The 24,096-nt window shown below is 40.3% G+C and overlaps 1 protein-coding gene across 11 annotated transcripts in view; it reads left to right on the top strand.

Annotated features, from left to right (window-relative positions):
• The window catches only part of SPAG9 (sperm associated antigen 9), a 128,585-nt gene that overhangs the window by 86,779 nt on the left and 17,710 nt on the right, over positions 1 to 24,096 (top strand). For 6 of the 11 annotated variants that reach the window (XR_016282287.1, XM_089537468.1, XM_089537457.1 and 3 more), the window contains 9 exons: positions 556 to 748; positions 1,535 to 1,657; positions 3,625 to 3,705; positions 4,727 to 4,794; positions 12,155 to 12,303; positions 15,592 to 15,763; positions 17,481 to 17,594; positions 19,522 to 19,560; positions 20,642 to 20,818. Coding sequence is in view for 10 of the 11 variants with exons in the window: in XM_089537468.1 (XP_089393594.1) it covers positions 556 to 748; positions 1,535 to 1,657; positions 3,625 to 3,705; positions 4,727 to 4,794; positions 12,155 to 12,303; positions 15,592 to 15,763; positions 17,481 to 17,594; positions 19,522 to 19,560; positions 20,642 to 20,818 (1,116 nt within the window). In the remaining variant the exon portion in view is untranslated. The remainder of the gene's footprint in view (positions 1 to 555; positions 749 to 1,534; positions 1,658 to 3,624; positions 3,706 to 4,726; positions 4,795 to 12,154; positions 12,304 to 15,591; positions 15,764 to 17,480; positions 17,595 to 19,521; positions 19,561 to 20,641; positions 20,819 to 24,096) is intronic. The other 5 variants (XM_089537487.1, XM_089537478.1, XM_089537538.1 and 2 more) reach the window with 3 other exon arrangements.

Below are 24,096 nucleotides of genomic sequence, written 5' to 3'. Positions count from 1 at the left end.
TTTGCCGCTTCCCCGCAGCCTGGAAAGTGGCGGATCGGGGCCTCAGCGGCTGCTGCTCTGGCCACTGAGGCCCCGATCCGGCTGGGAAAGCCATAGTAACCCGCCATAGTTCTTCTTTGTGATATCTTGTGATTTACATATATGGTTAACTCTAAAGAATTTGAAGAAATACAATTGTAGATTGAAGAATGGAAAATAGATGAAGAAAAAGGACAAAGAAATACTAACTCTTAGGCACAAAGCCAGAAGTTCCTTCCTAAGGTGCTGCTGATGTAAAGGACAAAAAGGAGCTGAGGGCTTTGAATGAGAGCCTGAGTGTGCAGGTGTACTTAGGGAGTGAGGCTTCTGCCAAAATGCCTCAGCTAGCTCTAGAAGGTTCCTACCAGCTTTGTGTAGGTTCAGAATGACCCATATATGCAAGTTCATGGATGACTACTGAAAGAACAACAGTTACCTCTTTTTCTGAAGCTGGTTATGACTAATGTATGTTCATGCTTCATACGTGAGAACTAAATGATAATTCAGATTTGTCTTTAATGAAAAATCTACCTCCAGATGTTGCAGCCGAAAATGATGCAGTAGATGAAAATATTCAGACAGCAGAGGAAGCAACTGAAGCAACAGAAAATGCTGGCTCAGGGGAAGAAATAGCAGATATTGCACAGACTGGAGTTTATACAGAACATGTCTTCACAGATCCTTTGGGAGTTCAAGATACAGTAGAGGGCTCTCCAGCATTTCAGCCTAGGTATGCCTATCTTTTCATTAATAACAAGGTAAAGGCAAAACTAGATCACACTGTATACCTAGTAAGAATAATTTTCAACTGTGTTGTATTGGTCCAGCAATTTCAACACTCAGACTTTAAATAGCACACAGATATGCAGGGGTGTTAACTATTGGATAGAAATAATTTTGAAGCCATTGCCAAAATGTTTAAATTGTGAGTTAATTATTTGAGGTGTTTTCCATGTATTCTTCCTAGGGAACTCTGCACAGTTCTTAAGCAAGGTAGGGTTTTTTCAACATTTTGATAATGATTGTGAGATGAGGAGTTCATTTCAGACAGTGTCAAATAGATTAACTTGTTGCCAAAAAAATAAAAAACACACCACCCCTCTAAAAGGAAACCTTTTTATGGCCTGTTACAGACTGCCAAAATAAAGCTGCTTCGGGTCTCTTTGGAGATATGCTATTTAAATGATGCATGCATCCTAAGAATCCAGAAGCTGCACCAAAAGCTGCACTCCGGTGCTTAGGAATGGAGTGTGGAATTGGTGCGACCTCTGGACTCTTAGGACCCATGCATCATTGAAATAGGATACCTCCAAAGAGACCCGAAGCAGCTTTATTTTGGCAGTCTGTAACAGGCCTATGTTTCACAACATGGAATATGATAGTAGTTGTGCATTAGAGCCAAACTATCCTTCACATACAAATACATTCAGTTTATAGTTAGACTGTGAATATTAATATAAGTGAATATTACTCATTCATAAAGTTTTATCTGCTTGATTCTCCCCTTCTCTCTTAGTAATGAAGCAGACTTGTATAAAGATGTTGCTGTATTGCCAAATGAGCAGGATCTCGTTAGAGAAGAAGCACAGAAAATGAGTAGCCTTTTACCCACTATGTGGCTTGGAGCACAGAATGGATGGTAAAGCAAGAACCTTAATTTCAAACAGTTTTGGTCATAAAAATGATTCATTGATTATTTTAGTTCTTTTTCTATGGCTGGTAAATATTTCTTTGAAAATGGAACATGAATTATAGATTCAGGTGTGCATGTAGAGATATCTTGTAGCACCTTTGAGACTAACTGAATGAAAGAAGTTGGGAGCATGAACTTTCATAGACTTCAGTCTACTTCCTCAGATGCATATACGTACAGGAAGTAGACTGCCTGCCTGCAGCCCCCCCTTTGTGCCACATATCAGGGCCAGGGCAGCCACAGCGGCAGCCCAAAGGCCCCAATCCGGTGCTTCTCTCTGGTCCCGAAAAGGTGTGTCCTTGGGGCTTCATGCCCCAGGACACCCCAGGAGCTGCAGCCAGGGGAGAACCCCTTTCCCCTGGCGCCGTTTCCGTGGCAATCTAGTTGTCGTGGGAACGAGACGCCCTCTGGGAAAGAGCTCCATTTTGGAGCTCCTTCCGGCGCCGCTGTTAGGCCGCCACAAGCGGCCTGACGCGGCATGAACATGTCAGGCCCCCACCACCCCGTTTTGACACGGCGCGGCTGTGATGTCATAATGGCGGCACCAGTGTATACAGAGCGCTGCCATTATGCCACCGTGGCTACGTGTTAGGGTTGTGGGGCTTCTGTAAAGGATGCCCCGAGGCAACCCTAGCACACATGCAGGCCGGTCTGGATAGGGCGCCAGTCTGGATAGGGCCATTGAGCTGTGAGTTATTGTGTCCTCCTCCTGCATAGAAAAGACAGAGGGAGCATGTGATTTAGATATGATTACTGCAAGATTCCCTCACAGATGTGCTGCCATTTTGGGAGGGTGATGTACATTGCATTTCAAACTTAGGCCAGCAGATGGCAGGATAAGTTAGAAAAAAATTTAAGGAATAGAAAAACATGAGTTAGAGTAAGGATATCTCCTTGGTAATAATGTTCTATTAATGTGAGAGGGTGGAGACTGCGAGTACCTATGTCTTAAACCACAAATGGCTCTAAAGGTAAGCATCTGCAGATTAAATTGGAGGAATAATTAAGCACTAAGAGCAAGATGAAGTGCCCTGGATAAGGCATCAGCAAAGATGTAGAGAAGCTATGGGGAAAACCTAAAGTTGACCAAACAAACCAGAAATGTTTCTACCAATTTGCAGTCTGTTTTCCATCACTGTTACCTATATTTTCCAGTGTATAAGACGACTGGGCATATAAGGCGACCCTCAACTTTTCCAGTTAAAATATAGAATTTGGGATATACTCGCTGTATAAGACTACCCCTCTTCCAACGCACACCAAATAAAAATTAAAAAAACATCAGATTTGATTTCAATATAATTCAAATGCTTATGACATGCAGGTACTTAGCAGGAAAACTTGTTGTATACAAAGCCTGCTTGGATTGGTCAGCCCTCCCTGCCTACCCAGCCCTCCCTGTCTCAGAGCGGTAGCGCAAACATGGCTCTCTTTTCCATACCCCAGGCGTCCTGGATGCCTGCAGCTTGCTCCGCACTTCACTTACACCTTTCCGGTGAGGCACCCCCTCACCTCGTCATTGCGACCACATTAAGTCACTTCTTTCCATGAATCCTGGTGACCGGATTTTCTTCTACTGTATTTGTACAGCGCCACCCTTGCTGCTTTCATATGGTCGCCGCATATGGCGGGGTTGCGGCCACGGCCTTTTTTGAGTTCCCCCACCATATGCGGTGACTGCAGATTCTCCAGTCTGGCTCTGAAGTTTCACTACCAGTCCTGTAAGACCACACCTGGCATATAAGATGACCCTCGACTTTTGAGAAGATTTTCCTGGGTTAAAAAGTAGTCTTATACACCAGAAAATACAGTATTTTTTGTTACACTTACGGTCATAAATTATTTTGAATTTTGAAATGCTAATGTGGATTGGGAATTTGGATTTTTAATTCATTTTGCTTTTATCGTTGCAGTTTATATGTTCATTCTTCAGTGGCTCAGTGGAGAAAATGTGTTCATGCAATTAAACTTAAAGATTCTATACTCAGTATAGTGTAAGTTGCTATAAAGTCAATTTATATTTTCATAATGACATTTCTATTAGACTTAAATATATTTTGCTAAGTGAAAACTAATAACCTTATCATGGAATTTTCTTGGCGAGATTTATTCTGAGAGGGTTTGCTCCTGCCTTCTTCTGATGCAGAAACAGTGTGGCTTTCCCAAGATCACCCAACCCAGTGGGTTTCTGTGGCCTGCAGGATTTCAACTCTGGCCCCCAGAGTCCCAGTCCAACATTCAAACTACTGCATCATGTTGGCTCTTTGTGCATCTTTCTGTTAACTGCTGTTATTATTGTGTTTTGGAAAAGAGCATGATGATTTGACATTAATCAAAAAGGATTTGTTTCTAACCATGAAAGTGACATAAGAATCCTAAAGACACTCATAGCTGAGATTTTATTGCAAGATGAGATACCTCCTGAATGTTTTGAGGGAAAATTATATAAGCAAATTTCATATAAACTTGTAGTGTTTCTCAGCATTGACTATGGCCCGGTACAGACAGGTCCTGAAGGACGCCCACATCACATGTGAGAGGCGCCCCGCCCACACTCCCCTCGCCTCTCCAACGTGACAAGGGCATCGTCGCTGCGCAGTGCCAAATAGACGGCGTGCGTAGCGATGCCGTCACTGCTGCACGGCCTCCAGATGGAGCTGCGTAGCAGCAATATGCTCATGCAGCCTCCAGATATTTGCGGTGGCGCAAAAAGGAGCTGCTTTTTAGCCGTCCTTTTTTGCGTAGCCAATTTGGTTGCTGAGGCGCTGCTACACAGCAAAGAGAAGCGGCTCCCAGCCGCCTCTTCCTGGCGCTTTGTACCGCACCTATGTTAGCTGGGCTGATGGGGAAGATGTGTTCCATCAACTTCTGGAATGCTTATCACCCCAGCTCTGGGCAAAGATGGTACTAGTGTGATTGTAAGAGTGGTGTCAGGATGACCTAACAATCATAGTATTCTACTTCTGTGCTTCTAATTCCCTCACTATATACATTTTACCTCTTTCCCTTATGCAGACATGTAAAAGGAATAGTATTAGTTGCACTAGCGGATGGAACTTTAGCAATATTCCACAGAGGAGTAGGTAAGCATTCTACTTACATGCCTGGAACACTCACATATTTGTATCTTTGATGTGCTTCTTAAAGACTTAGACATGGCAAATCTTGCTTATTTTCAGAGATTCCTTACTTAGTGGGAAATTTTGTAGTTCTTGTGATAGTATTAAAAACGATTGTTCGTTCTTGTTCCAGTCAATGTATAGCTTAACTATTCTACGGATAGCAGGTGGAGAAATCCACAACGATTGAGTTTCATCCACACGCTAACCCATGCTGGCAGGAATCAAAGTTCTTTTTCAGTTAAATTCAGTTAGGTCCTGAAAGGCTGGCTGGGGGGTGGAGTCAGGGTGTAGCGTCTCCATGGTACACACCCCAGCTCTACTCCTACGGCGGTGTGATGCCACACCGTGCAGCATCATGGTGCTCCTCTGGCACTGCGTCCACATGATGCAGTGCCGATGGAGTGCTATAAAGCCATAGCACAGCGGCTATGGCACCCTTTCCTGGAAAGGCCAGATCAGGGCCACGGCGTGCAGTTGCCGCACTCCGATCTGGCTGTAAAAGGGGCGGCTGCATGCTGCCCCTTTAGGGCTGTGTGCACAGCCCCTGAGTCTCCATCCTTCTCTAGCAGTGTTGTATATCCTGCCGACTTAACCAGTTGTGCTGTTACCCTTCTCCGGTAAAATAATTAAAAATCAACCGTATGGATAGTAAGCATAGTAGAGACAAAATAATAAGATAATTGGAACAATGAAATAGTAAGACTACATCGGTGGTAAAGGGAAAAAGTAAGACAAAACAAAAGTCAGAGAAAAATAAGCCTAAGATTTTCCAGAAAACAGTGAACTCACACATCTCTGGGGATGTGAGGGATATTTCCCTCACAAAATATTTTTAAGTTCGAGTGATAGCAGTGAGGAAAAGGGGAGCAGGCAGGTATTTATGGAGACAATTGGGGCCAAGCGGGTGTGAGGCTCCAACTCTATGGATAGCAATGGGGAGGAAATGGAGACCGAGTGGATGCAAAGCTCCACCTCCATAGTGAAAGAGACAGCTGCTCTCAAGGCAAAAAAAAAAAAAAAAAAAAAAAAAAAGGCTAAAGCAATGGAAAAATACCAAAAAAGTCAAAGAATTATCTGACAGATAAAGAGAAAACCCCTGCTGTGGCAGCAATTTCTCATATAGCCAATCCAAATCACCAAGATGAGGAATGTTCCGAGGCAAGCAGCCCCAGCTGCCACTTTGAAAAAGCATTGAAGGGCAAAGCTGCCAAGCAGTGCAGTAATGCTGTTCAGGCAGCAATAGCTAGAGGGCATTCAATACCAGATATTGAGAAGCCTCTGAATAAAAAAGCTAAAACACAGATATATACTGATGAAGATGTATCTGAGCTCACATCCGAAGCTGGTTTAATTAATAAAAAATTTGAAGAACAACAGTTCCTTAGATATTTAAAAACCATGTTCATGACACATCCAGGTTTTAGAGAGGAAATAACTCATACAAATAATTCATTACAACAAATTGAGAGTGAGTCAGAGAGTGACTATACAGAGGAACAACCAAGTCAGCCACTCCAAACAATAATAAAGAATATATAGACAAGTCTGAATTAAATTCATGGATAAAGGAGACGATAACTTAAGAAGTCCATAAAGTGTTCTGTAATAAAAATAAAGAACATCAAATATTTGCAAAAACACAGAAAATGCCCATACTTTCTACATGTGACAAATCAAGTGTAGAATGGGGAAACAAACTAAGCTGACTTACTGAAAATGATACAAAACTCATATGCAAACATTCAGAGAAACACTGGACATGATTCCTGTAAACAAATGAGAGATCACGTGAATATCACACAAGAAAACAAAAGAAAAAGAAAATTGGAACATGAGATAGATATAGATATTACACATGATGAGCAACCAAAGAAATGCAAGGAGAAAACGATACATGTTGATCAACAAATGGAGGAAAGTTGGGAAAATGACATGTTATTAGATTTACAGGACAATTCAGATGATGATTTCTCGGAAGCGGAGGAAGACGAGGACTTCAGTACCAATAGGTTGTTTCAAGAGGAACAATTTAAAACTCTTTTAAAGAGTAGTAAATGCCCTAGGTTAAGGACAACAGGAAGTGAACTCAGATATACAAATGAAGAAGGAAAAACATGACAAGATAGTTTCCGTGTTGTGAAAAAAGCCAACAACAGTGAGGAAATTCTGATGCCAGATACGTTTCAAGAATGAATAGAAAATGAATGGAAAATGTCCATAAAAACAAAGAAATATGTTGGCTTTTGCCAAAAATGATATATATTTAAAAAAACAGAAATGGATTTATTAAAAATAGCTCTCATTGATGGTCCCATAGCGGCCTTGATTTCGGGAGCAATTGCACCCTGTGAAGGGGATACCACTCTCAAAGAGGTGGATGAGAGACGGGCTGATAACGCGCTGAGGAGAGCCCAAGCATCAGCAGTAGCAATAAGAGCATGGGTGGCAGCCTCCATGTTCTCAAGGGCTGCTATCCTATGGGGACAAGAAGTAGAAGACACACCAGAGGTAAGCATAACATCTCTGAGTAGGGTTTTGGGTAAACTTAAAAGAGTCTTGGAATATATAGCTGATGCAGGTCATGATGCAGCAGCGTTTGGAGCTAGAAGTATAAATGCTATGGACATTGGCAAACATCCCCTGTGGTTAAAACACTGAGAAGCTGATCAAAAGTCCAGGAATAATTTGGCTTTTGTTCCATTTAAAGGAGATTTACTTTTTGGAGAAGAAAATCTAGACAAAGTATTAATAGAAAATAGAGAAAAGAAGCAGGTAATGTCAACTATACAGGAGAGATGGATAGAGAGAAAAAATTACAGAAGTTGATACAGTAATTTCACTTCCTTTCATGAGAGTTATGTTATGGCAGCCAGACTACTGAACACAAAGACAAACTTGATTCAGACCTAGATCAGGAAATGGAAATGGAAGATATTCTTTACAGTTCAGATACTTACTACTAAAAGGAACACAAACCTCTTCAAGAAAGGGTCATACACAATACTGTCATGGGTAGTGTTCCAGTTGGAGGAAAGTTGCTGCTCTTTGGATGTTTGTGGTCAGAGATTACATTGGGTATTATGAGCAGTAACATCCAGATACAAATACAATTTGACCACAAACCAAGAAGCAGATTCCTCTCCTCTCCAGTAAGAAAAGATCAGGAAAAGCAAAAACATTATAAAAACAGAAATTCAGCATCCAATAGACATAGGAGCAATAGAGATGGTTCCATTGGACAAAAGAGCCCAAGAGGTATATTCAGTCTTTTTCACAGTGCCAAAAACCAATGGCACCCATCGTCCAGTCTTAAATTTAAAATATCTGAATACTTTCATAAAATATTTGAGGTTCAAAATGGAAACTCTTCTAACAATAGACAATTTACAAAAGGACACTTTATGACTCCCAGAGATCTCAAGGAGGCTTATCTTCATATTCCAATGGACAAGTCACACCAGAAATATCTCATGTTCGTATATTTGTGAGAGCACTACCAATTCAAGCCCTTGCCCTTCGGTCTAGCATCATCACCAAGGGTATTCAAGAAGACATTGATACCATTAGTGGCATTTTTAAGAAAAAAAGGGATACTGTTACATCCATATTTGGACAGCATATTGTTGGTAGCGACAATAAAAAGAGAAATGAGAAAAAATTTGAATGAAACAATACGTACATTGGACACCTATGGTTTCATAATAAACTTTGAAAAAGCAATCTAATGCCAACACAACATATAACACATCTAGGAGCAATGATAAACACACAGAAATGAAATTTAAGTCTTTCACAAGAGAAAAAAGACAAAATTAGGAAGGAGATATCAATTTTGCTCAAATGCAGGGAGACCGATCTGATGAGCACAGATAATGGGTCTCCTAATATTAATAATATAATTAGTTCCTTGAAGCTGATACCACACCAGAGTTCTACAATTATATCTTCTCCCACATCAAATACACATAGAACAGAAAAAGACAACTTACATGATGGATATCGAACAGAAACAGACAAAGGAATACCAATAAAATTAGAAAAACACATCTGTATAACAATGGATGCAAATCTAGAAGGTTGTGGTGCACATTGCCAACACTTATCAACTCAAGGCATATGGAGTGCTTCGGACATAAGAAATAACATAAACTATTTGGATTTTAAAGCAGTCAAGTTAGCAATTCACAAGTTTGTGTATAATAACAAATCAACATACAATGATAGTGACTGACAACGTTTCAGTAAAGGCATATATGAACAACCAAGGGGGACTACATTCAAAACTATTGATGAGAGAATCCACTAAAATATTCAATTGGGCAAAAAAAAAATCCGGCTTTAATGACAACAGTGCATTTCAAAGACTCAATGAATATCAGAGTGGATTATTTCAGTTGAAATTGGATACACCCAGGGGAATGTTCTCTAAACCAAGAGGTATTCAAACACCTGAACACAGTTCTAAGTCCGTTTCAGGTGGGCCTCTGCATCTGCCCAAAGTTACAAACTAAAAAGATATTTTTCAATAAATGGGGAAATAGAAATAGATACAGAACAATTCGACACCTTTTCGGTGCAATGACCAACAAGATGTTTGTATGCATTTCCACCGATACCAATATTACAGAAGGTACTCATGAAAATAAAGCAAGAACTAGTGCATGTAGTTTTGATACCACAATTCTGGCCAAGGAAACCATGGTTCCCACTACTAGTAAAAATGTCAGTAACTCCACCAATAAAACTTCCACAACAGTCAGACCTGTTAAGTCAAGGAACAATAAACCACCAAACCCCAACTGGTTACAACTGACAGCATAGAACTCGAGAGGAGGAAACTGGAACAATATGGATATTCTGTGGAGTTAATAGACACCATCATGGCATCAAGACATCAGTCAACGCAAGCAAGTTACAGAACATGGAAAGCTTTTTGTAACTGGTGCAAACTGAAAAAGGTAATTCCAGAGGAAGCCAAAATTCAGGAGGTACTACAGTTTTTCAAAGACAGACTACGTAAAGGATTGAGACCCAACACTTTAAAATATTAAGTGTCTGCTTTGACGGTGTTACTACATTACAACTCAGAGAAATTATCCATGCATGAATGTATAAAAAGATTTCTGAAGGGAGGAACAATATCATCTCACCTAATTTTGCATAGATTTTTTTTACATGGGATCTAAATCTGGTGTTAGATTAATACAATCACCATATCAACCATTATCAAAAACATTTGTCTTATAAAGTATAATTTTTGGTAGCCCTAACTTCAGCAAGAAGAGTTTCGGAAATGGCTGCATTAGCAATTCAACCAAGTTTATGTAAGTCTGAGGAAGATAGATTGGTGTTAACACCAGATTCCCCTTTCCGTCCCAAAGTGTATGTTGAACCAACCATATAATGACTCAGTATACTTACTGACATTCTGTCCAAATCCACAGCCAGAAGAGAAAAGATGGTGTACCCTAGATATAAAAAGAGCAGTTAGAATATACATAAAAAGAACAAAACAATTCAGAAGGTCAGAGCCATTATTTCTGTACTTTCACCCAAGGACCATGGGTCAAAAGGCATCTAGAAATATGATAGCAAGATGGTTGAGAGCAATGTTACAATTTAGACATAAGACCTAGACCACAGAATGTTTATGCACTCTCAACGAGATTGATGGCAAATATGCAGTAATATCATCTTTAAAAGATATTTGTGAGGCAGCAGGTTGGACTCAATCTACCACTTTCATTAGACATTACACATTGGATAAATATAAGTCAGAACAAGCTTCTTTTGGTAGAACAGTGTTGAAGTCACCAGTAAAACAATAATGAACAATCCCACCCTGGTTTAAAGCTTAGGCAAGTCCCATTCATTGTGGATTTCTCCACCTGCCATCCCTAGAATGAGAAGTTATACTTACTGTGAATGTTCGTCCTGGAATGGCAGGGGGAGGAATCTACACCCTCCCATGGAAGAAATAACAGACAACGTGGGAGGGTATAGATAATGGTATAAAACAGAACACTGTTAGATAGGCTAGATAACTAAAACTGCCAGAGAAGGAGGGAGACTAACTGAATCTATCTGAAAAATAACTTTGATTCCTGACAGCATGGGTTAGCGCATGGATGAAACCCAATCACTGTGGATTCCTCCCCTTGCGATCCCAGAACGAACCTTCATGGTATAACTTCTCAATTCCTCTTAAGACTGGGCTGGGAAACTGTGCCAATTTCTCTTCCAGACCTCCCTGCCACAAGCCCAAATATCTCTGATTTTCTCTGTGGTCCTTATCACAATGGCGATAGCAAGTGGTACCATGTCACCTCCTGTCACCATTTTGATAGGGACTGCAGAGAGGAATAGTGGTGCGACAGGGTTCTGGGCTGTTTGTTGGGGTTGTGTTGGGGTATTTTTGCTTGCTTTCATGAGTTTAGGCGGGCTTTCTGTGTAGTTTTAGTGGAGATAGTCCAAAAAGTGAACTTTTTTTTTTTAATTGGTGGGAGGTTGACAGTCTTTAGGTGGGCCCAGATGCAGCCCATTGGCTGCATTATATCCATTTTTCAGAACCAGTTTTTAGATGTGTTTGATGAAAGTGAGCTTTCTTTCCTATTCATCTTTGTTTGTCTTCAAATATGAAGACCTAAACTAGCCGTGCTAATGGAAACAGACTGGTGCTCTGCTGCTGTTCTACACATTGGTGATAGGGTAGTGGTTACTCATTGGCTTGTGTGGCGCATGCTTTTAAGAGATAGTGCTCCAAACAGAATTTGGAAGGATGACCGAATGTGAACAGATTGTCTTTCGTTTTCTTTTTTTAAAAAAAACCACATTGATATAAGGCTTCTTGATCTCTGTTTATTTTGCATATCCATGCATTTGAGTGTCAGTATCCAACAAACCATTTATTCACATTTCTTAATTTGTAAGCCCTGTGTTAATTGGACATGGGTACTTTATAATTAATAGATTTGAACAAATGCTATGCAACAGTACTGGCTTTTCTGCATTGTTGACCTTTGAGGCACCTTCCAGCTCTACAGTTCTGTAAATCTGTGTTATAAATGAGTCTGACATTCTTAAAAAACAAAATAGAAATACATTAATATGTATTTACTAAGTAGCCAGGTACACAGACTCAGAGATCGGAAAGGTTCCTTTTTAGACTACAACCTCTAGAGTGACTCAGACAACATGGTCCCTCTCTATGCATACTGGAGGTTTCTGGGAGCTGTAGTTCACAGAAGTAATTTTTCAAGTTCTGCACAAACTAACATATATAAACATTTTTTTTCCCTGATCAATTTTTTCTCTTTTAAAGATGGACAGTGGGATTTGACAAATTATCACCTTCTAGATCTGGGCCGACCTCATCATTCAATCCGGTGCATGACTGTGGTACATGATAAAGTCTGGTGTGGCTACAGAAACAAAATCTATGTGGTACAGCCAAAAGCCATGAAAATAGAGGCAAGTTGAAATGATGCTTCATCAGACTAGGTTAATTAAAATAATTCTGTTTTTTAGGCCCCTGTTTAAGCCAGAAAACAGGAAATATACTGCCAGGTACTTGTCTATAATCAGTTTTCAGTGTCCCTGATCAATACCTTTACTACTGAAGCACAACTTAGCAAACAAAATGGTATTCCATTATAGCAACTTGAGAAATGTGACACTCCTCCTTAGATGCTATATTGGCTGCTCCTACCCAGCATAGGCCCATTATCCTTTTCTTTAAAGCCCCATATAATCCACAATATATTGCTCTGCTTCTGTATCTTAATACATCCCTGTTTATTATTTCTTCTTTGTGGTCTCTGTGAATCACACATGGGTTAGCCTGTGCAGAGCCATTCGGAACCTTCTTAGAGCTATTAGAAGCGTTTTGGTGGTAGCGCCACCCACTCTCCATCTGCCTTATTGGCTCTCTTCTCGCCTAAACCCTCAGTTCCTTTTATCCACTGCAGCAGCAGCATCTAGAGGAACTCTTCAGAGATTCATTTTCCTGTCAGACTTTAAAATTTCCATTTGACAGGATCAATCTGCATTTTGGTGGTATTTCTTTACATTGTCATTCATATTTTAACAGGAGCGCTGGTATTGGTACCAGCACGATTGTGATCATAGAATCATAGAATCATAGAGTTGGAAGAGACCGCAAGGGCCATCCAGTCCAACCCCCTGCCATGCAGGAAATCCAGATCAAAGCATCCCCGACAGATGGCCATCCAGCCTCCGTTTGAAGACCTTCAAGGAGGGAGACTCCACTACACTCCGAGGAAGTGTGTTCCACTGTCGAACAGCCCTTACTGTCAAGAAGTTCCTCCTAATGTTGAGGTGTAATCTCTTTTCCTGCAGCTTGCATCCATTGCTCCGGGTCCTAGTCTCTGGAGCAGCAGAAAACAAGCTTGCTCCCTCCTCAATATGACATCCCTTCAAATATTTAAACAGGGCTATCATATCACCTCTTAACCTTCTTTTCTCCAGGCTAAACATACCCAGCTCCCTAAGGCGTTCCTCATAGGGCTTGGTTTCCAGACCCTTCACCATTTTAGTCGCCCTCCTTTGGACACGCTCCAGTTTCTCAATGTCCTTTTTGAACTGTGGCGCCCAGAACTGGACATGAACATTTATCTCTTTAGATTAGACAGTTTCTGTATACCATACCTTCTGGTTTTGGTATTTGTCTACTATTTCTTTAACCATTTACAGTTGTGAGCTTCTTTTGCTTTCAGGCTACCTACCTGCTGGCATAATCTCCATTACTAACAAACCTGTGCTGTCTAGGTCAGAGGTTTTTCCCTTGACCTTAGTTTTACACCTGTCATTTTATTACGGTCCATTTAGTCCATTGCTAAACAGTATATTAATTTAACTGCTACAATTACTGCTATTGCTCAGGCTATACTCTTTCTCTGTCCTTGTACTGTTGGGTGCTATCCTTCAGAGTTATTCCTTTCTCACTCATCTACAGAGTAGAGATGGCCAGTACCTACAAAGTGCCTTTGTCATTTAGGCTTAACAACAGTCTGTGCAACATACGGGTTAGCAGGCAAACCTGTTTTTTCTGCCACTGTGCATGTTCTCACCTGCATTGGTGACTGTTTCCACTATGTCTTGGGACTGGATTTTCAGCTCGACTCTTGTAGAGTCATCATATTAGTGGGACAACTCGTCCCTATGTTTACATGCCCTTGGGCTCAGATTCACAAATGGTGATTCTGTTTGGGAGCAATGTCCCTTTCTTATGTGGCATGGCACTCCCTCCTCCACTGGCTGAAGCTTGTCAGTCTAACCTATTTGTGTGATTCGCAGAGACCACGAAGAAGAACAGGTTGCTTATCTGTAACTGTAGTTCTTTGAGTGGTCATCTGCAAATTCACACAAATCCTGACCATCCTCCCCATAGAGTCGTGTCCTGCTTCTCCTTTGATCCTGGGCTGCTGATTTGGCTTCCATAGAACTAAAGCAGTTGAAGAGGCTACCGCCCAAACACTTCTAATACCTTTAAGAAGGTTCCAAATGGCTTTGCGCAGGCACAGAGTAACCCATTTGTGTGAATTTGCAGATGACCACACAAAGAACTACAGTTACAGGTAAGCAATCTGTCCTTTTGTTTTTCCAGCCATGCCATTCTATACTGTCTGAAGATTTGCTATCAAAAGATTCTGCCCTATGTTTCATATCACCTGCAATGCTTGGAACTGCCTCAGAAATGTGTGTTCCTGTCCTCAAGCCCTTCCTTAAAACATGTTCTAATTCCATGTCCTACTGCAAATTAACCTGTAACGGAGGCTACATCCATATTGCACAAATAATCTGGTTTGACACTGCTTTAACTGCCATGGTTCAATGTGATGGAATCCTGGGAATTCTAGTTTGTCGTGGCCCCGGAGCATTGAGCCATGGGAGTTAAAGCAGTGTCAAATGGGATCATTTCTGCAATATGGATGCAGCCTTCATCTAAGAACATGAGCCTGCATTACTATTTATCCTTGCTTTGCCTTCCCATCCCTTCCTCTGCTGTTTTTACCTTTGTGGTATATTTTATATGATAAGCTCCCTAGAGGCAAAGACTCTTCCTTTTTCGCTTTTCAAAGCAATGTCCACATGCATGATGCAAGCTCTACTGTGATGTCTGTCTCTTGCATTCTTTCTTATATAAATACAAATCTGTGTCTCTTCTAATGAGTAGGAATACTTAGAAAAGTTAGAATGGGCCGAACATCAGAAAAGATTTTGTGAACTTGTCACCAGAGCCATAATGGCCTCAAGGATGGTGGACACAAAAGGAGGTGGGAATAATGTGGCAGTTTGACCATTTTGATGCCTGCTGCTTTAGTCCTCAGTGTTTAGAGGTTGGCCAAGTCATAGAGTACTTGTTTCAGTGAATCAGTTCTGCCTCTTATGAGGCCCTAGATCTAATTGAATGAAGGAAAAGCACTCGGTGAGAACTGGAGAACCAAGCAACCAGGAACAAAATCAGGCTGTTGAAAACACTGCTGGAATATAATAAATTTGCATTTGGCCTTATACAGTCTGCCTCTTGATAAGGAAAAACACAGTATCTTGAGTCCCACAGGGCTCACCATCCACAGATACTTAAATCTGTGGATGGCAAGCCTGTGGATTTCGAGAGTCGGCTGTACTGATTTTCAAGGAAGACCAACAGTCATATATGTGTATTTTTAAAGTATAAATGGAAATGGCAATAAATATTTTATTACAAAGTCTTAATCAAACCATAATTTATCTTAGAAATCATTTGATGCACACCCAAGGAAGGAGAGCCAAGTCAGACAGCTTGCTTGGGTGGGAGATGGAGTGTGGGTATCCATTCGTTTAGATTCTACCCTCCGTCTTTATCATGCGCACACTTACCAACATCTACAAGATGTCGATATTGAGCCCTATGTAAGCAAAATGCTAGGTAAGTCATTTAGCCTTTAATTCAAGAATTTGTCATTTTCTTTTACAGATAAGCTGAAATAATATGAGGGATAGAGTTGCTATTAAAAAATAATTGTATAATTTTATATATCTTCCAATGACATACAGTACTGTTTATAAAAGCCAACATATCTAGTTTTGTTTACCTTTTCTTGTGAGATGACGACACTGGGAAAGCCACTGACTTCAGCATCAAAAGCCTTCTTTTATTTTATCTTTTCAAATGCAGAAATATTCTCATTGGGAGACAGAGAAAAGAAATTTATAAAGAAATTTATAAAGAAATTTATAATTTCCTTATAAATAAAATAAACAAGTAACAAACAACTAAGGAATCTAATTTGTTTATTTCATTTACATGATGCCTTTCTCCTGGAGTGGGACCCAAGGTGACTCACAAAAGGAATCAATTGAAACTCAACAATAAAATATTCCAAAAATTAAAATCACCACACTAAAAAAGTATAAAATTATTTGAAAAGCATACATACGTTAAAAAATAAATAAACCACACATGCCAATAAGAAGCCTCTCTGTGTATAATTACACATGAAATGTCTGCTTAATGAAAAAGTTCTTTGCCTGCCAGCAAAAGGAGAACAGCGAGGAGGCCAGTATAGCATCCTGTGGAAAGGAATTCCAGAGCATAGGAGTGGTTGCTGAGGAGTCTTGTGTTCTTTCCAAGTGGTGACGATACTGAGAAAAAAATGGGCAAAACCATAATTTTACTGTTAAGTGAGGGTTTGTCTTAATTTCAGATGGTAAAAGAGATGTCTTTTTGATTGTCAGCTTGTCAGAGACCCTCGAAATCTATTTTAGTTCAGCTGACGCATGAAGGAACTCTTCTGTTAAAATGAATGCATCATCAATCCTTTGTTCATTTTCAAAGTTATACATTGATTTCAGAGGAAGATTCTAGCATGGCTTTTATTCAGTGATAGTGTATATAATATGTTGTCATGGCAAATCCCTGGATATGCATCTTACAGTCCAGTGAAATCAAATACAGAGATTTGTGTTGAATTAAGTGCAAAGAACTATATGTCACTTTCTCCAGTGGAGAATATGCACACTATAAATAGGTTATAATTCAAGGAAGTGTAAACTTTGTGCTGCCCACTCTAAATTATTTATTTGTGTATTTTTTCTGGCAGAGTTATATCTGAGCATTTTTGAATTAGATGAGATCTTGATTCATTGTTCAGAATGTTTGCTAGTATGTCACCACCCCTACCTCCAATGAGGTGATCAATGAGACAGGAAACTTAATTTTCATTGGAACATCATGGCTTGAATCCAGTTTTTATGGATAGAATTCTATCTACAGGATTCTCCTACTTAGAGGAATGTGTGGGGAAGTGGTATTTCTTTGCTAATTCTCCATGCACTTCCCTGTGCCAGCTGTTCTGGTCAGGGGACCCTTGTGTAGCATTGGAAGTGGTGCTAGAAGCTGCAGGTGAGCCACAGCAGGGCTCTCCGCTGGATCTCAATCCCTTCATTGAATGAAAAGGGCACTCTAATTTCAAAACACCAGCTGAAAAGTCTCTGGTGGATTTTAGCAACATCCTTTTAAAAAAATAAATAGTTCCCAATTCTTGTTAGCTTACAAGGGGTAAAGTTAGGGTAACAATAGAAGCTTTCTGAACTCTACAAATGTCTGTTTTTAATGTTTAATAACTGTTGCTACACTGTTCCAGGTACTGGAAAACTAGGATTTTCCTTTGTGAGAATCACTGCTCTTATGGTATCCTGTAATCGGCTGTGGGTCGGGACAGGAAATGGTGTCATCATCTCCATACCCTTAACAGAAAGTAAGTTCATACGCTGCAAGAATCACAGCAACCTTATACGAAGTGCAAGCTTCTAGTCGGAGCCAGTGTCTTCTGGTTGGCAGCTTCACACATGAATACAAAGGCAGCCTTGTTCTAGACTTGGTAGGTACAGGGATATAGAACTGTGAAGAAACTTATGAACTCAAGGAATTCAAGATCTTACAGCTCAATTCTGTGCTTGTGTATAGGATTGTAGCTTTGGTCTTTAGTCATGACAATTGGCCTCCTTAAAGAATTCCTATTAAAAGTTTGAAGTAGATTGATAAGTGACACAGAGCCAAACTAAATAACATGCTAACTTCCTAAGTTCTAGTTAAAAACCACTAGAAACATTTTTAATTTAAAAGCAAGAATAGGTGGTAAGGTACTTACCTAACAACATCCTGCATTCTTAGCTTCTCTCTACATTACTTCCCCCTTTTCAGTATCTCCCCAAACTGTAAATGCTACTTCTTTATTCCCCTGTCTAGTATGAAATTCCTGATAGACCACAGAGGTGACCACTTTTTCTTCTCTGATTTCTACCTTCCCATCATCTAGCTGGAAAAATGCCACGGAGAGAAAAGAGCTTCTGTCTTAAGTGTAAAAATGTTAATTCTATTTTATATTGAGCACTATTTTGTTTAATTCCCAACCTAATTCATTCCATAAAACTTTGCTAAAAAACTTTGTTTGGGGCTTCTGTATATGATTAATTATTTTAATCACATTAAATCTATACTGAGTTTTTCTCATCAGGCTCAGATAGCACAGCTTTCTCACTTCTTCTGCAGTATTGGTGGGGAAAATTATTGTAGGGTGTTGCAACATTTTGAATTGCTGGAAAATAATGTTAGTAAATAATTTGTTCATATTAATTGCTTTGAACACCATGTACATTGTTTTTCATGCTGTGCCATTACATTGATCATCCATTAAATGTCTGGTTTTGCATTGCATATGTGTATTCAGTTAGGACCAATATTCATAAGAGTTTTTTAAACTGTGAAAATGCTTCTGAAATTACTTTCCTAGGATCTTTAAAATGCAAAGAATATTATTTTTTGGATCTGGTTGGGGGCAGAGAAGTTTTTTTTTTTTTTTAAATAGCTACACTTCTTAGAAAGAGGCAGCGGCTTGCAAGAATTGCTGAGCTTTTCAATTAATCATCACCCATCCCTTCCCTTAGCAGCAGATACTTACTACTCCAGATTATCAGATATTAATATAACCCTATAGGACAGCAGAGGGCAAAATGTATTCCTCCAGATGGACTGCACCTTCAGCTACCAGCATTGCAAATGGTACAGGGCCTTGGCAGTTACAGTCCAGCAACATCTGGAGGGGGAGAGCCTCAGGGTGTTCTTCTCTGCTGTAAAAGGTATTCAGGAGTTTGTCATGGTGATGTTTGGAATACTACCATTTTGACCTGAGAAGTGTCAATAGCTTGGTGGAGGTGCAGGGAATTAGGTAAGTACAGATAGCCAGCAGAGGGAGGGCCTGGACTGAAAGCCATTTCTTATCCTACACTGTTGTGAATAATAGCAAACAAGTATCAAACATGCTGAATGCTCTGGTCCGCACACAAGCTAACATTTGATGGCTAGTGTTCATTGTGTAGGGCTGATTTTTTTTTTCCTGGAGGAGGAAATGCTCCTGTCAAATTAGGTAGTGCCCCTTTGAAAGAAAAGAGTGAAAGGGGAAACACAGTTTGCCAATGCATCACATTTATAGTGTTACTGTTTTCTTTTTCCCACTTAAATTGAAAACATGGTTTACCGTATTCACTTAATTGTACCTTCTGTAGTTAGGAGGTAATATATAAACCTCTTATTAAATACCAAAACACAAATGGTGGGTTCTCATTAATCCTTCTCCTCTGCTGTCACACCTATCCATTGTCCCCTTTCCTCCTTTCTTACTTTAGCTGTAATCCTCCACCAGGGACGTTTACTGGGGCTGAGGGGTAAGTGCTGATCCCAAACAAACAAAAAGTTCTATATTCTCAGGCTTCTCTGATAACCTCTTTCAGGCCATTCCCCACTTTTCTAAATTCCCCCTCCCCACCCCTTGTATGTTCCTAAACCGTTTTTCCACTTGCAGTTACTTGCATTGCAGTAATGTATGTTTGCTAAATGACCACCAGTCCTGCTCAGCAGTTTAGTGCCTTCATATTTTGTTGCAGCTGAACTTTCATGCCAGCTTCTTGTTTTTCTTCCAGAGCCATTTGTGATACCATAACTTTGTGATTGTCATTAATCCACATCATTTACTCTTGTTACAAATCATGTTTCTTTCCTTCCTCTGATACTGTTTGAAATGGAGATAGTTTTGTGTGTCTAGCATATGCAGTTGTAGGAAGATTTGTAGATTTAAAAATTAGTTTCTGGACGTGGGGGGAAAACCCCCTCTTGAAATGCAGCTCCTAAGCCACTAGTGGCTGTTCATTGCCTTTTCCTCCCACTCACTGAACTCACCCTGGGCTTAAGAGATTCAAAACTCATAGTTGCTCAAGATGACTTCCTTTAAAAAGAACAGTGATACTATAAACCTGGGCTACATTTCTTAAAACATAAGCCTTTGTGGATATGTCTGTGACAACTAATGTCACATGAATATGCTTAATGTGCCATGGGTCTCTGTGGTGTTGCTAGACTGATATAGCTACCCCTGGAATTGTGTTAAAAATCATAAATATGGTTTATTTTGCATGCTTCGGTATTTAGGTAATATTCTCAGTTTATGTCTTCAGTATGTTTTGCATGTTATTTTGTGAAGATGAGGGAGGTGGTTGACTAAAAAAAAAGTCTACTTATGCTAGACAAGCAATCTACTCCATTTTATTCTTAAGGTACTTCAAATAACAACCGCATGCTGTCTTTTGTTCCTTTCCAGCTCTGTCTTGAATTGGCATTTTGTTGCCCCTTCTGTTTCATTTATCTAAGTTGGCTTTAGCTTTAGAATGGTACCACAAGGTTTTTCGATGAATGATCATTCTTGCAGCAAGCAGTTTCAAATGGAAAATATTTTTTTTCTTCTCATTGTAGCGAACAAAGCAGCAGCTGGTTCTGGCAACCGTCCAGGCAGTGTAATACGTGTATATGGTGATGAAAACAGTGACAAAGTGACACCCGGAACCTTCATACCTTATTGTTCAATGGCACATGCGCAGCTTTGTTTCCATGGGCATCGTGATGCTGTCAAATTTTTTGTTGCAGTACCTGGTAAGTGCTGGGCATAACTTTCCATGCATTTTTAGTTTGGAGAGATTACATGCTGAGCTTGGCATTTGTGGAAGAAAATAGCTGTACTCTCTTAGATGTATTTGTAGAACCCTTAAAGCAGCCTCACTCAATCTGGTACTATGTCACATGTATTGGAAAACAATTCCATATCCTGCCTGCCAGTCACCATGATGGATGGGGACGATGGAATTATTGCCTAACACATCTGGAGGTCACAGGTTTGAGAGGAGGCTGCCCTAAAGGTTTCATGATTGATCTAGTGGGTTTTTTTTTTTAAAAAAGGGTTGCTTCCTTTGCTAAAATGAGGGGCATGAATATTTGTTCTCCACCAAAACTAAAGCTAATTAACAAAAACTAACATTATAGGGAAATTCTGAAGTAAAATTTTATTAATGTGCTTGTCTGTGTTATACAAAGTGCCTTGTCTTTGGAATACCATTTCAAGGCCAGACATGATGTGCGCCAATGATAGAATGAAATCATTCTCTCATGTTGACCTTGAAATGGCTATTGAATCCTGAATTCAGGGTCCTTACAGTTTCTGCAGCCTGTGGAATCTGTCAGAATAGTCCTTCCAGCTGCTGAGCAGACATTCTTGCACAATGATTTTCTCACCTACAGGGTTTTATCAAGCAGAGTAACCTTTTTGATTCTCGCATTTACCATGCTTCATGGCCTCTTCCAACTGGATGTTTACTGTCACTTTCTAATGGGTGTTTCAAACATACTGTTATGTAGAACCAGCAGAATATTACACACTGAACAAAACATGTAAGCTCTTGGTCACTGACACAAGACACTGCCCCCGAAGACTATATTGGACAAGATACAAGTGGGAGAACAATTGGGACCAGAAGCTATTTAATTTGTTAGGGAAGAGTTATATAACAGTGAAGATGAGAGTGTTTATGGAAAGCTTTGTAATGAAACACAGACTTCATAAGGAAAGGCCAGGAAGGCCTAACAAGTGGAGATGTTATGTTAATAAATCAAGGGCACTTCTGTGCTTAGGCAGGCTTAGTGTGCTAGGTGCTGAACTCTGTATGTGATGCAAGGTGTCTTGGAGTTTATTCTTCTGGATCCAGTATGGCATATGAGAAGCAGCCTAGAATTCAAAAGGGACGCTGCCAGAAAAAGTTGAAACTCACATTTGTGTATGTGTAAGCCATCACATGGATTGTAACTATAGGGAGCATGACAAAATGCACACACTCAGAAATCTGAGAAGATGGGTAGAGGGGCAGAAACAGTGCAGTGTTAGCAGGAAGAAATGAGGAGTATTATGGTAGAGTGGGAAAGAGACGGAGCTGCTACAGTCACCCCTCTGTTTTTACATTGGATCCATTCCAGACACCCCCTGTGAAAACGGAATCCACCAATATCCAAGCCCCATTGGCTTGAATGGTGGCTTGCCCTGCGGGCATCTGCAAGCACACACCATAGGTGCCCCCCCTTTTATGCCCCTCTGTTTGCCCCTCACGCTTAATCAAGGGATGCAGATTCGAAGTCTGCACAAATGGAGGGATGAATGTATTCCCATTTTATCTCTCCCATCTGTTATACTGATACCAAAATTTAGGGTATCATGATAGGACTACAGGTTTCTCAGTCCTGTTATAGAAGATTTTAGATGACTTTTAGTACGAACCAGAAGCTTGAAACTGACACTCACAGGAACATCTAATGGGCAAATTTACCACTGATATTCTGAATCACTGGAAAAGCCAACAAGGAGGAGATTACCAAAGTGTAGACAAGAAATGACTACAGCATTGGTGAGATTTTCAATTTAATCATCTTGCATATGAGAACAAACGATACTGTGTTGGAAAAACAAAAGATATGAAGCCTGATTGAACAAATTGCATCAGCAAGGTGTCATTTAAAAAAGCTATCAAACCTTCTAGGTCACTTTGAATTACAGCCCTTAATACTAAAAAGATGTTGTGAACTAATGTTTAATGAAAGAGATAAGCTTGATCATCAGCTTTGTTGAATATCTTCTTTTCCACACAATTACCAGCAGTTACTTTAACTTAGTTATGTACACAGTGCAGAATTTAAGGGTTGTAACAATGCACTAAGGAATACTTGTTTCTTCTTTGTGGTCTCTGTGATCCACACAAATGGATTATCCTGCATCTGCAAAGTGCCTCTTTTGGAGTGTTCTAAAGTGTTCTGAACTATTTTGGCAGTATCCCTACCCACCTCTACCAGCCCTGTATAAGGTGCTCCCACCAAAACCTGACAGTTCCTTTTTGTCCACCACTGCAGCTGCCTCATCAGGAACAATGGAAGATGTCTGCTGAAGATCAATCATCAGTGTAGACTTCTAGCCACGCTAGCCCTCAAAGCTTTCTTGGTACTGCTGACTTCTTTTAAGAAGTGTGTCAAATGTGACTCTAAGGCCCCATACAGACAGGCCAAAATAAAGTTGCTTCAGGTCACTTTGGAGGTATGCTGTTTAAATTATGCATGCGTACTAAGAGTCCAGAAGCCGCGCTAAAGCCATGACCCAGTCCTAAGGACTGGAGTGCAACTTTGGCGTGGCTTCTGGACTCTTAGTAGGCATGCATCATTTAAACAGCATACCTCCAAAGTGACCCGAAGCAGCTTTATTTTGGCCTGTCTGTATGGGGCCTAAGTTTCTGGGCCAATATAGGCATTTGAGATTCCTTCAGTGTTTGGGTGAATCCTATATTGTTGCCTCATGTGTGCAGCTTTCACACTGCAGGCCAGATGAAACAGAGGGTGTTGCCTTAAAGCTCTTCTGTATGAGCTGGCCTTGAAATCACAAAAGCCTATGCATTGTCAGCACTCTTCAACTTCGAGAAATGAAGTGGGCTCTTGGCACCAATCCTCAGCTTTGAAGAAGTTGAGATCAAGTATGACAAAGGCGTTCTCGGTCTGATCGATGTTGGTACCTTTAAATGGAAGCCCCCAAATATGTTAGCGGTGACCATCTGTATCCCACTAAGAAGGCCCAAGAAGGTACCAGGGACAAGTCATCTCATTGTCCACTGATCCTCGAGATTTCTTGAGACTGAAATGCAGACTGGCCTGAAACATAAGAATAAGAATATGAAGAGATCAAGAACACTTTTCACTTCAGCCTTTTTCTTCTCATTTGGCTGAAACTACCAAAACCACCTACACTTCAGGGAGTTGCTTCAGAGATAGCTTTTTGTGAGGTTGTGGTGTCTCCCTTGCCAGCTTCTCTGAAACAGTGTATGGTGGTGACAAAGACCATCTCCATT

The sequence above is a fragment of the Sceloporus occidentalis genome, unplaced genomic scaffold (genome assembly GCF_023333645.1).
Source record: "Sceloporus occidentalis isolate IW3139 unplaced genomic scaffold, rSceOcc1.0.p SCAF_1, whole genome shotgun sequence".
Taxonomy (NCBI): Eukaryota; Metazoa; Chordata; class Lepidosauria; order Squamata; family Phrynosomatidae; genus Sceloporus; species Sceloporus occidentalis.
Note: the sequence above shows the minus strand (reverse complement) of the source record. Positions and strands in the feature narration are given on the sequence as shown.